This window comes from Schistocerca americana, chromosome 3 (assembly GCF_021461395.2).
Source record: "Schistocerca americana isolate TAMUIC-IGC-003095 chromosome 3, iqSchAmer2.1, whole genome shotgun sequence".
NCBI classification, from domain to species: domain Eukaryota; kingdom Metazoa; phylum Arthropoda; class Insecta; order Orthoptera; family Acrididae; genus Schistocerca; species Schistocerca americana.
In genome coordinates, this window is record NC_060121.1 from 647,537,969 (window position 1) to 647,551,987 (window position 14,019).

Genomic DNA, 14,019 nt, shown 5'->3' on the forward strand with positions numbered 1-14,019 from the left:
TCACATTATTGGTAAACTATATTATACATTCCCTTTAATTATACAACTACACTGTCATCGAATTTATTTCTCAACTGCATTTACTTGCAAATATTTATTTTTAGTCAAGGGACTATACAGAATTAAAATATAAAATGGAGATAACTTGTCTATGAGCTTATGTAGATATATGCCAATACTTGAAACAATAAGCTTATTTTTGCAAACTAAGGAAATGTGTAACAAATCAGAAAATGTTAAAAGAAGCTATTACTTACCAACGTAGGCAACTGGTGAAAGCATCGATGCAGCTCATTGAAAAGAGAAAAAACATTCTGCATGACCAAGATTATAGGACTAGCTCCATCTACAAGAGTAATCAAAGTTCCAGACTACTCTAACACAAGCACTACGAGGAATGCAAAGTGTACAAAGTGCATTCGAAAAGTATCAACACACAGGCTAGCATAAAAAGGTTATTTCCCATGCATACTTTATCCAGTTCCTGATAAAGCATTACCACAGTCTCAATGACACAACTAATTTAACAGTCACAGAATGGCTCAAGAAATATTTTCAGAATGGTTTGAATCTGTCATTCGCCTTTCAGAGAAAAGCTTTGATACAATGTTAAATTCTACAACCTACTGAAAATCAGAAGTAAATTAGTCGTATTTGATGAATGAAAATCACACTTGATACAGCCAGGGCTGGCTTAAGAACATTTCTCCACACAAGTGATGTTTCATTCGGTGTCCTCCCCCTCCCACACATATCTCCACTCCCTTTAGTTTTCGCTATTAATTGTGAAACACCTCCAAACAAATTTTTTGTACTTAGGTGCCTCTGGCACCCTTTCCATTTGTGCTGCTTGTCCTGGATACAGTCGTGGATCATGTCAAAAACTTAGCTGAGCAACTGTAGACACAGTGATAATTTGGCATATCGGGTCATAAATACTACACACACACACACACACACACACACACACACACACACACACACACACACACACACACACACACTCTTTGGGTAATTATGAGTAACAAAGCACCCTTCAGAGCGATTACATACCAGAAATTTAAGTTGCCAATCTTTGCAACTAATTCTTTGTTGTTCTTGACAGGCTTTAACTGAGATGACTGTTTATGGATTTCTCTCTTGTACTTCCAAGTACTTATAATCAATGGTTATAGTATTCAAAAAATGCTATGAATCTAGACAAGTATTGTCTTCTAATTGCCAGTCATTTCTGCATTTAAAATTTTAAACAGATATTGTGGCTGATTTAATTTTAGATTCTGTGAGCTTTTGTACAATTTTGTGCACCCTTCTGTGATAGTGGTGAAGTAAAAATACTATTGGACAAATATTTAGTATACTGCTATTTTTGGCAAGGGAAACTCCCTGACTACAGGCAGTTCATATATAGTGATCAGAACAACTGGATGTTCTCATGAAAACTATTGTAGGCCAACAGATACTTTCTGAACACACCTTGTACATAAACAGGAAAAGATGTCAGGCAATGAACCACTACTATACTCTATGGTTATATCAAATGGGTTTAGGCAATTTATGTTTATGCCACGTTACCCAAAAAACATAATTTATAACCTGCTTGAGAACAAGATTACTGTGTACCAAGTAATGCCACAAAGAAGTGAAGTTCAGGAAAATATTTCTCAGGATATATTATGTATCCCTTCACCACAAAACACTAAGCATGGCACTTTATTATATGCATACGGAGAATTGAACTAAGTATTGGAAGGTGAAATACAGGAAAAGCATGGGACTGGAAGTGCAAGATGTGCTTTCAAGCAACAGAAACTGTTTAAGTCAACAGATCACTGACCCTTCACTGCTGATGTGTTTACTTTAAAAAAAAAAAAAAATCTATTAAGGGGAAAACGAAAAGAAGGATGCAGTCACAAAAATGGGAAAAAATGCACGGAAGTCTTTTCCTGGAGCAAAGGAATCTTTTTCTAAATTCTTGTTATATACATATTGCACTGACTCCTTAAAAATTTCTGTTTGCTTCAAAGTTCGAGAGAAATTAAGATATTGAAGCACTACTTATTTTTATATATTTTAGTCACTAAACCTTCACAAGCAAGCGACAGATACTGGCGCGCACACAAAAATTCACCAAACTGAAGTTATGACATATAGTGACTGAGAAAAAATTCAAGGGCCACCGATCTCTGGCTGTCATGGTATAGGGGACACTGTGCTATTAGCATTCTGTGAGAGACGGCAAGCATGTCATAGCAATTATACCCATGCTACTAGCTGCAGATATGATGAGTGTGGGGAAATGAACAACAAAAGCTTAGTTCACATATTGCAGATATTACTACATGAAACTCATATGTTCCATATTCATAAAAAAAAAAAGTCACACAATGTTACAAATAAAACACATACTTGCAGTAGAAATCAGTATTGGAGAGTCAACTCTCTCTCTGTCTCTCTCTCTATCTGTGTGTGTGTGTGTGTGTGTGTGTGTGTGTGTGTGTGTGTGTGTGTGTGTGTGTGCGCGCGCGCGCGCACGCGTGCATGTGCCCAAGGGGGAGGATGTGATGTTGGTTACATTACACTTACGTGCTCCGAAAAGGAACTGAGCTGTGATGTTCAATTTATTGAACACTGAAATATCATCATCTATACTGACAGACATATTTAAAGAAAAATGAAGTCTAACAGCTTGCTTGTCAGATCTATTAGCAATGCATAAAGCATGTACCCAAATTACAAAGAAGAAAGCATTATCAGACTCCAAAGTGTTTGGTAGACACTTCTGGCCTAGCAAAATGTAATGTGTGCAAATGACAACTACCTACACACCATCCCTCAATGTAACCTACTTCATACTAACAAAACCTTCTACTGGCACACAACTCTATGTAATTTGTAACATCTCATTACGAACAGAAATACGCTTTATATGCAGGAGAACTTCAGATTCGAAACCAGTCATGAGAGAGCTTCAATTTGGCTTCATACAGAACCCTGCATGTCAACTTGCCTTGCATCTATCACAGTATAACACACAAAACAGTAATGTGTTATGAAAAATGTTTCATCTAATTATTATCATATGTTTGCTTGTGTCTGTATATGTGTGCATGGATATGTGTGTGTGTGTGTGTGTGTGTGTGTGTGTGCGCGCGCGCGAGTGTATACCCATCCTTTTTGCCCCTAAGGTAAGTCTTTCCGCTCCCGGGATTGGAATGACTCCTTACCCTCTCCCTTAAAACCCACATCCTTACGTCTTTCCCTCTCCTTCCCTCTCTCCTGATGAGGCAACAGTTTTTTGCGAAAGCTTGAATTTTGTGTGTATGTTTGTGTTTGTTTGTGAGTCTATCGACCTGCCAGCGCTTTCGTCTGATAAGTCACATCATCTTTGTTTTTAGGTATATTATCATACACCATTTAATATACATATTCACTGTAGTCAATCTTAATATGGAAGATAGAAAAATGTGCAGGGGCTTGTCTCATAGCTTATTTGGTAAAACAAAATTGTCACATTTCAATGCTATTATATCAAATTGTAAATACAAGACAGACATTACTATGCCAGTAATATAAATGTAATTATGATTTCCCTATTAACCCTGTACACAGAATAAAGAAATATTAATCCTTCTTTCCCCTCTTGTTGTTCATTCATGTACTTTAACAGTTTTTTGGATGAATAAAGATTATGTAAATTTGTCCAACACAGAGTATATCTTGTCACTCAATTTTGTCTCCGACTCGCTGATCATGGGGTGTTGCTCAGCACAGTATGCTATTATACTTGCAACTAGTATGTTATATTCATGTGTGTATTTCTGAGGAGTCTGACACCATGTTAAAGTTGATTCTTTTAGAAGAGGGGATAAACATCATATCCATTCTTAGGCCAACCGATTCACATGAAAATGTGTGTCGGATGGAACAAGCAGGATGAAACCAAAGCATTTGCTAAATCCAAGGTGTGATGCAATCTGTGTCAAAAAGTGTGTGGCACTTGGGAAGAAGTGTCACAAATGGATCCTCATGAACACTGGTCAACCTCTCCGAGTAATTAGCCTTACACCAGAGTACGGTTATGCTGTTGTCAACTTGATACATCCCCAATTCCATGGAACCAGAATAGAGAATACAGAAACTAATATAAAAACTGAGGTACTTGAAGACATCACAAATACACAATCTGGTGATGGGCTGAAGGAAGTTGTTTCTGCAACTGGATTGGGGGTCAGAGCAGTCCGGAAAGTGGAAAACGTCACTGAGAAGTTGGAACAGATCAAGATAAAAGCCTTAGCTGGGGTACATGAGGAGGAAACTGCTAAGATAACAAAGAGAAAAGTAAGGCAAAGAATGGCTTCTTAGGAACTAATGGATGGAATTATGAGGTCTTGAACCTATGACCTCCAAGAGTGTCAGAGTGAAAATGGTAAACAGGCCCCCTCCCACTTCCAAAGCAGGGAATAAGGGAACATGGGAGGAGTCCTTTAACCCTTTTGCTGTTACAGATATGCTTGTCGCAGGCCGTGCCGAGTGCAGTATCACTTCATTTCCTTTGTGAATTCTCTAAAAATGGTTGACTGTGCTAGCATGCAGCAAGAGCACAAACTGGAGAGAGTGGGTGTGCACGTTGTACTGTGTTTAGCTCACTTGAAATGGCTAAAATATTCAGCACAAGGCCAGGAGACCGGCACAAGCTATTCAGCAGGCAGGGAGCAGTCCCCCACAGAAGGGGGTAATTTGGCTTAAGCCAAGAGTGCAGAGTGCAGAATCACTCTTGGCTTAAGCCAAATTACCCCCTTCTGTGGGGGACTGCTCCCTGCCTGCTGAATAGCTTGTGCCGGTCTCCTGGCCTTGTGCTGAATATTTTAGCCATTTCAAGTGAGCTAAACACAGTACAACCTGCACACCCACTCTCTCCAGTTTGTGCTCTTGCTGCATGCTAGCACAGTCAACCATTTTTAGAGAATTCACAAAGGAAATGAAGTGATACTGCACTCAGCACGGCCTGCGACAAGCATATCTGTAACAGCAAAAGGGTTAAAGGACTCCTCCCATGTTCCCTTATTCCCTGCTTTGGAAGTGGGAGGGGGCCTGTTTACCATTTTCACTCTGACACTCTTGGAGGTCATATATTTTATTTTTCACATCTATATATTTCCAGCCCTCTGCCTCGAGAGGCTTCAAAATTATGTGGTGTAACCTGGTGATGCCAATATGTGAGAAACACTGTGCTGTAATTGAATTTCAAATTATAAAAGAGTTCATCCACACATGGAACACCCTCTCCTTCAGCACAACAGTGCTGGACCATATGATTGCTGCAATATCTTCAACAAACCAAACAGACACCTCGGGTTCACTGCCATCACTCATCCCCTCACACAGTCCCAACTTGGTCAATTTTTATATGTTTCCAAAACTTGAATAACATCTCCGAGGACTTCTCTTTGATAATGATGAAGCGGTGTAAGCAGAGTGAGGTTGTGGCTCCGTCAACAAAGTCAAACATTCAACAAGAATTTTCTCAACAAGCTGGTCTCTCTCTGCCAGGGTGACTATGTTGAGAAATAGGGCCCTTCCCAGAACCCCTCCCCTGAATCCATTTCCCTCCTTACTCCTGTGACACCCGGCACACCCACCTTCTACATGCTTCCCAACATTCAGAAACCCAACAATCCTGGACACCCCATTGTGGATGGTTATTGTGCCCCCAATGAAAGAATTTTGTCCCTCACTGAACAACACCTCGAACCAACTGCCTGTAATCTAGTCTCCCACGTCAAAGACACCCACCACTTCCACAATCCCCAACCCTTTGTCCCCTGGATTCCTGCACGTCACTGTTGACGCCACCTCCCAATACACCAACATCCCTCATGTCCGCTTACCTATATTGAACACTACCTTTCCCTTGTCCTTCAGCTCCAAACCCACTACCTCATTCCTCACACACATTACTAACTTCATACTAACCCACTACTACTTCTCCTTTGAAGGGAAGGTATAAAAACAAATATACAGCACAGCCATGGGTATCCACATGGGACCTTCCTACACAAACCTTTTTATGGTCCATCTAGAGGACACCTTCCAAGCCAAACCCGCCAGTCTGGTTCAGTTTCACTGATGATATCTTCATAATTTGGACTAAGGGCCAAGATACCTTATCTTTGTTCCTTCACAACCTCAAAACCACCTCTTCCACCTGCTTCAGGTGGTCCACCTCAACACGATATGTCACCTTCCTACATGTTGACCTCCTCCTCCCTAATGACTCCATCCACACCTCTGCCCACATAAAACCCACCAAACACCAACAGTACCAACATTCGACAGATGTCATCCCTTTCGCACCAAAAAATCCCTCCCATACAACCTGGCCGCCCAGGAGTGGTGTACTGCAGTGACAAGAACTCCCATGCTCAGCAAGCTGAGGGTCTCACAGAGGCCTTCATAAACAGGCACTATCCCCAGATATAGTACACAAACTGAGCTCCCGTGCCTTTTCCCACTCAAACCCCCAATCCCCCCCCCCGCCCTCCATTCCATTCCAAGACCCAGCCATAAGGAGTGCTCCCTTCAACCCAGTACCACCCCAGACTGGAACAACTGAACCACACCCTTTGCCAGGGGTTTGATTACCTGTCATCATGCCCTGAAATAAAGGTCATCCTACCCAAGAAACTTCCCACACCTCCTAAAGTGGTGTTCCGTCGCCCGCCCAATCTTCACAACATCCTCATCCATCCCCATGTCACACCCAATCCAACCCCCTGCCACAAGGACCATTTCCCTGTGGAAGACCCAGGTGCAACCAAACAGCTGCCCACCAGGATGAATGGCCATTGCCAGACTGTGACCAAGAGCAAAGTAGAGCACCCCGTGGCACAAAATGCAGCCGAACATAACTCACTTTATTTAAATGGTTACTTCATTACCCGAGCCATCGGGAGCTTTCCCTCCAGCTCCACCTTTTCTGAACTGCGTAGATGGGAGTTGTCCTTACAACACAACACATTCTCTGCTCCTGTAATTATCCTGGCTGTCTCAACCTAAAGTAAGTTACTGTACCCCCCCCCCCCCCCCCCCAGTCCTAACATCTCCTCATCTCCTCCCCACTCTCATCTCTCACCCTGTTTATTTGCTGCCCTCTGCCAATGCATGTGCCCACCTTTCCTTGCTCCTCTCTTGTTTTGCTCCTCCCCCCCCCCCCCCTTCCTGCCCCAAAACCTCTTGATGTTGCGCTTATTGGCATTCTAGTCCCTCCACACTCCACCATACAGTGTTCATCTCTCTCCCCACCTGTACACTTCCCCGCCCCCTCCAGACTGCTGCTTGCATACCACATGATAGTTGCAGTCCAGCCCTAGATGCTAGGGGTGGCAGTCATGTGTGAGTGAGGTGTACTTGCTTGTGTGTATGAATGGTGTGCAAGTTTCTCTTTTATTGATGAAGGCTTTGGCCGAAACCTTTATGTAAGTGTATTTTAATTGTGCCTGTCTGCAACTCAACGTGTCTTCTTTACGGTAAGCAGCTATTTGCAATCTGTCTTTTCCTACATTGTTGAGAAATAGTATATACACAAGAAAAATGAAGATGTAGAATGTTAGTAACATTTGTTGTTATTTAAAAATCTTTAAGAGTTTTCACGCATAAAATTTGGAGGCATTATTCTTCAGCATCTCCTCATAAAATCAATTAGCTTCCTCTGTTATAAAATGCAACAGGTCTTCTGACAGGAATGTCATGAAACCAACTAACATTTGTGCCCTGAAGTGGTATGCTTTAATGGCTGGAAATTTGAAGCACCAAACATGAGGCAAACGCATTGAACCAGGTCATTTCTGCAGCCGACGAAACTACATTGTGGAATCATACTTCCACTAGACGACTGAAGCCAAGACGATATTTGTCTTGTAAGCATTTTATGGAAAAGGTACTGTCACGAAATATGCTAAATACAGTATATAAAAATAGTGAGCATATTTCAAGAGCAGTCTAGAGATCTTGAGTAAGGGTAAGTGGGACAACTTCAGGAATACAAGAAGGGAAGAAGTAACTGAATTAACATCTGGTCCATCTCAACGGACAGTTAGTCTGTGTGACTAACACACATATTGTTAGTATGTGCTGATGGAGCCAGCCTTATCTGACCACGTATATATAAAGCTTGGTGTTGAAATGGGTGTTAGACTGTGGCCTACAGGGACCCTAGTAAAACCGATGTGACACATATAGGAAATACCTAAACTCATACTCATCTGAAGTTAAAACTTTGTTAAGTAACCTAGTAGATTTGGAGGAAATGGCAGATGAAGTAATGCCTGTCATCATTACCTTGGACTTAGAAAGCTGTGCACTCACCATGAAATTCACAAAACATGAATGTATCTTGGTGGTACAATAACCCGGAAACAATTTTAACAGACACACAGGCTATGCACTTAGTACTGCATGCAAGCGTGCACTTGATAAAGAAACGGTGTGGAGGAAGACTTCTCGCAGTTTACTGCTTGTGAGAGAAGGCGCTGCAAGCAGTGGAGGATAGCGAACGCGAAACAATATCTATGGACATAGAGGGCACCACCTCGATACGTGCCATTTCCATGTTGTCATCACGACATTATATAGTCAACCAGATACCGTCCTGTGGGTATAAAAATGGGAGCCTTGCCAGTTCACTACAATCAGCCTTTAGCCAATGATGATGGTGATGATGATGATGATGATGATGGAGGAGGAAGTTATCGAAAGCCTGGAAATTTATCAAAATTTGACTTTGCCACTAAACAGAGAACTTTTTACGTGAAGACTCTGTCACGAAAAACTTCATAGCAATAAACGTAAAAATAATGTTTAATTTTGCATGAAGGTGAGGGCAACGGGTAAAATATACAAAGGCCCTTACCAAATACAATCTTGCTATTAAACAAGAAAAACAAATCATTCTGAGAGGTATTCTGCAAGGAGGTGGAAGGTAAAGCTGTCAGTGCGATACTTCACAAAATCCTCATAGAATGACAAGATCCAGGAGTGACACTAAGGAGGGAAAAGATGGCGGGTATACGAGAACAGCATATAAGACACTAGAGATGCCTCTAGACTCGCTTCCTGGCAGATAAGACAGTCAATGACCCAATCCCAGTGAGATAATGGTTTACAGATAACCAATGGAAGAACTGGGAATCTGGAAAAGAATGTGCCGACTTCAAGAAAATCCATTAGGCAGCAGGAACATTTCAACCTTTCAAGTCACTGGGCCCAAATGGAATTTTTTCTGGCTACTGCAAAAAAACAAGAGAGAGATTAACAAGATTCCTATGCAGACTGTTTGGAGTTAGTCTAGCAGCAGGATTATTCCTGGTGCTTGACAGACAGTGAGGGTTGTTTTCATTCTGAGGCAAGATAGAACTGATCACACCAAGGTGAAGGACATTAGACATATGCCTCTGTCCTTTCTTTTAAAGACCGTACAAAAACTGGTTAATGTGTATGTTATGGAGAAAATATTAGCCGAGGTACCTCTACATGAAAACCAACAAGAATATCAACCAGATGCATCATGGAAAACAGCACTTTACCAACTTGTTGGGAAGGTACAAAAAGCTGTATACTTCCAGGAAAGGGGCCTTTAGCAATAAGACCTTCAAAACCATGGTTAGAGCTGCATAAGAGCATGGCAATAAGATCACTATACATAGGTGCATTAAGATTATGCCGAGTACGCAAACGGTAGAAGCATCATAATGGATGTAAAAACAGTAATCAATATCACAAGAGAGAGAGAGTTCCCAAGTTGGGGTTTTGTGCCCACTATTGTGGAAACTAGTGGTGAATGAACACATTAAAAAGTTAAATGCTAGAGGTTACTTTTGCCAAGAATAAACAGATGATTTAGTCATAGTAATATCTGGAAAATTAGCAAATACTATTCGAACAATAGCACAATACATTCTTAACAATGTGCAAAACTGGTTAAGGAACATTAAGAACGGTCAGTGCAAAAAAAGCTGTTGTTGTACTACTCATGAGGAAGCATATCCAGGACATGGACAGGAAGCATAAAATTTTTAATCAAATTCTGCCAATAGAGGGAATATTGAAGTGTCTATGGATAACCCTGGATGTAAAACTAACACAGATCCATCATATAAAAAATATAAGTTGCAGGGTAAAAGATGTTTTCATGTGTTCTAGAAGGGTTTGTGGGAAAAACTGGGATTGAAGTCTGCGCATGTACTTCATATACACCTCTGTAATTAGACCTATGTTAACTTGAACTCGTGTGGCTACAGTATGGTGGAATGAAGTAGAATGGACGGTGGCTGCTAAGGAACTCCAGGAGGACCCGCTTAGCCAAGAATTTGCAGCATGCACACACTGCTGGGTATGCCCTCATTACATGTTTCAGTTACAATAGAGGCAGTGGCAGGGTCATAAGAGGGGAGGGAGAGAGAGAGAGAGAGAGAGAGAGAGAGAGAGAGAGAGAGAAGGAGGAGGAGGAGGAGGAGGAGGAGGAGGAGAAGAACTGGAATCCTTAGAACAATCAGAATCCTAGAATCCTACATAAATATAATGAATGTGTTAATTACAGAAAGTTAGTTAATGTTGAGTTAACGTAGGAATGGTCCTGGAATTGCAGGTTGACTATGCAGTTGCTTCCAATTGCTTCAATAGACCTTTCAATGTAACAGCTGAAAGCAGGTAGCAGTGCAAGAATGAACCATGGTACTGTTCAGGTGACAGGTTTCTTGAGAGGCTGAAATCAGACAAAGGTGCTGGGGCCATGGTATTTCAGCCAAAGATCAGGGCATGTGTGGAGTAGAAGCTATGTAGATGCTATAAGGATCATAGAATCTACATTCATTCACAGTCAACCAGCTTTGAAATCTGTCAGCTCCTGCAAAGGAGATCAAAGATCATCAAAGAATGCCATGAATTCCTTGTGATGCTATGGGACAGCAATAGAATAAGCCTACTGTGGATCCCTGATAACTCAGGTAGTAAAGGAACAAAGGAGCTGATAGGCTACCCAGGACAAGGGCTATTACCCCATTTGTCGGACCACAACTTGTCCTATCACTTCTGTGATGATAAAATCTAAACTACGTGTCTGGATCAGGACTTTGGATTAATACCCAAAATAGAAAGATGGCAAGTTAATGATGCCAAAACCATGTTGAAAGCAGAATTCTGCAATCCTCGGCTTGAACAGGAGTCAGATTAAACACATGGTAAGTTCAATGACTGACTGTAGGGACTTCAAGAAACATCTGTACACGATGGGAATAAAGAAAGAAACCCCTAAGTGTAGACTTAATTTAACCTTCCAATGTGAAGAGTTGGAGGCCAAAAGATACAAAATTGTAAAGGGTTCTTCTCTCCCTACTACTTTTCAACGGTAATGACTGCCTTTACTACAATGGAAGGGAGGGATACCACACAATAAAGTGAGTTTTGTTGAGGCAATCGGGGTTGAAGTCCACTGTTGTCTCACCTCCTTCATTAATTAAAATCTAATCAAATGTTATATTCAAGGCATATTTGGTGACACACAGTTATTTTAAAGTCTGGCAAAATACTAAAATACATTAGTATATAATGTTATCCATTATTATATCATCACTCTTTCTACTTTCATTTTATCACATACCATGCCACTTAACTGCATTTTAACAATGCATGGCCAATCTAGTTTTCGAATGAAATGCAAATACGTCCTTTTGATAAGCTACACTATGTGATCAAAAGTATCCAGACATTTGGCTGAAAATGACTTACAAGTTCATGGAGCCCTTCATCAATAATGCTGGAATTCAGTATGGCGTTGGCCAATCCTTAGTCTTGATGAAAGCTTCCACTCTCGCAGGTATATGTTCAATCAGGTACTGGAAGGTTTCTAGGGGAATGGCAGCCCATTCTTCATGGACTGCTGCACTGAGGAGAAGTATCGATGTCAGTCGGTGAGGCCTGGCATGAAGTCAGCGTTCCAAAACATCCCAAAGGTGTTCTATGGGATTCAGGTCAGGACTCTGTGCAGGCCAGTCCATTACAGGGATGTTATTGTCGAGTAACCACTCCGCCATAGGCCATGCATTATGAACAGGTGCTTGATCAAGTTGAAAGGTGCAATCACCATCCCCAAATTGTTCTTCAACAGTGGGAAGCAAAATGTATGTTTTTGGGGGCCTCTGGATACTTTTGATCACATAGTGTATATGCGTACAGTGTAAGTTCTGTTTTCTTTTATCTTATTGTAGTTTTTATTCCACCAACCAAACAATTAATGGTTGTCTTATATTTATATTTTAACAATGTTAAATCTGGCATGTATTTCAGACACTTGAAAATGCTTAGATAGCCAAAACTGTGCAGCAGTGAAAAACACAGCACAAAAGGATATTCTAATGTAATTTAGGTCAATCAGGATGACAGATTATTGTCATTCAGAAAATTTAACTCTGCTATGGACCCTGTTGTAATTTAAAAAAAGCAACTGCCAAGGCACCCAAAATACACCTGCATAAAAAAAAAAAAAAAAGAAAAATTTTACAGCATAGGTTTTTTAATTATTTTAAAAGAAAAATACAACTTTAATGTGGTTTTAGAACAATCGAAACGATGAATTCACTAGAACTTAACGGTTTTACATTTTACATATGATGTATATTCCTGACCATCTATCTGAATGCCAAAATCAGCACTGGTGGAATGGTTTCTAATTAAGGAAGATTTCTTGTAAGATACATCAACTGAATTACCATTTGCTACAAGAAAATTAAATATGTTATAAGTGGCAGATGGAATCTTAACAAGGTATTTGTGAGGTGTGTTAAGATCTATGCAACATTAAAACAAATTTCACTTTTTTTCTATGCTTTAGAGTCATTAATTTATTTTCTTTTACTTGCTTATTAAATTTGACCAATTCTAAACTTTAAACTAACTTCATAAATGAATTCCAAAAAACTAAGTATAATGAAATTATAATACATAAAATTATAAAACCTTCAACATACCATGCACTACTGTATATATGTCTGTTGTAGATCTCATACGCATTATAATTATCAAAACAGGAAGTGTGTCCACATCTATGCTGCGGATTGTCATTGCGGCAACTGACCCAAGTGCCTTAGAAACTGATGCCAAAAACCTGAAATATTGAACATAAACAAATATTGTAACACTGAGGAGATCAGATTTATCAAGTTCCTCCTAAAACAGGAGACAGCTTAAAACTAAATTGGCTTAAATATTGCAATATATGACAGTTTGTTTGTTTTGCTGTGCATGTTTTTGTAGATAGTACTGTCACGTATTTTCTTCCTCTTTTGGAATTTCATAGAGGAACTTCCTGTTATATGGCAGATCTGGAAGGAAAAAAAAAAAGTTTTGAAAACAGCAATTTAGTATGTGTTCTTGTAATGTGGATTGGCATGACTAAATGAAGATCCCAGCTTTGTTCTAAGTCTCAAATGTTCACTATAAAGACAGACGGACAGAAGTGTGTGAAGGACTGTTCAAACAGGAAGCAATAATGTAAGAATTACTAATTAAAATTAGTATGGCAAGTGAATAGCAAAACTTAAACTAGGAAAAAGAGTTAAAGGAAACAAAGTGGCTTTCACAGGATGGAAGTACAATACAGTAAAACTAACAGGTGCGATAATGATTAGAAACAATTTATGACGTTAAAGTAAATGAACAGTATATAATTTTAAGTGCACTACTAATCATTTGAAAGACTTTCTCATTAATGTTAACAGGGTAAAGGAAGTGAAACCTGTCAGCATACAGCCATAAACTTGAGAATCACAATTCAAGATAGTAAGCTATTACACTGAAGCACCAAAAAAAAAGTGGTATAGGTATGGGTATTCAAATACAGATATATGTAAAAAGACAGAATACGGTGCTGCAGTTGGCAACACCTATAGAAGACAACAGGTGTCTGGCACAGTTTGTTAGATTGGTTACTGCTGCTACAACGGCAGGTTATCAAGATTTAAGTGA

At 40.1% G+C, this 14,019-nt stretch overlaps 1 protein-coding gene across 1 annotated transcript in view; it reads right to left on the bottom strand.

Annotated features, from left to right (window-relative positions):
* LOC124605519 (FAS-associated factor 1) overlaps positions 1-14,019 on the bottom strand; it is a 152,363-nt gene that overhangs the window by 54,175 nt on the left and 84,169 nt on the right. Inside the window, exon 9 of the mRNA XM_047137262.1 lies at positions 13,023-13,159. Within this exon, the coding sequence (XP_046993218.1) occupies positions 13,023-13,159 (137 nt within the window). The remainder of the gene's footprint in view (positions 1-13,022; positions 13,160-14,019) is intronic.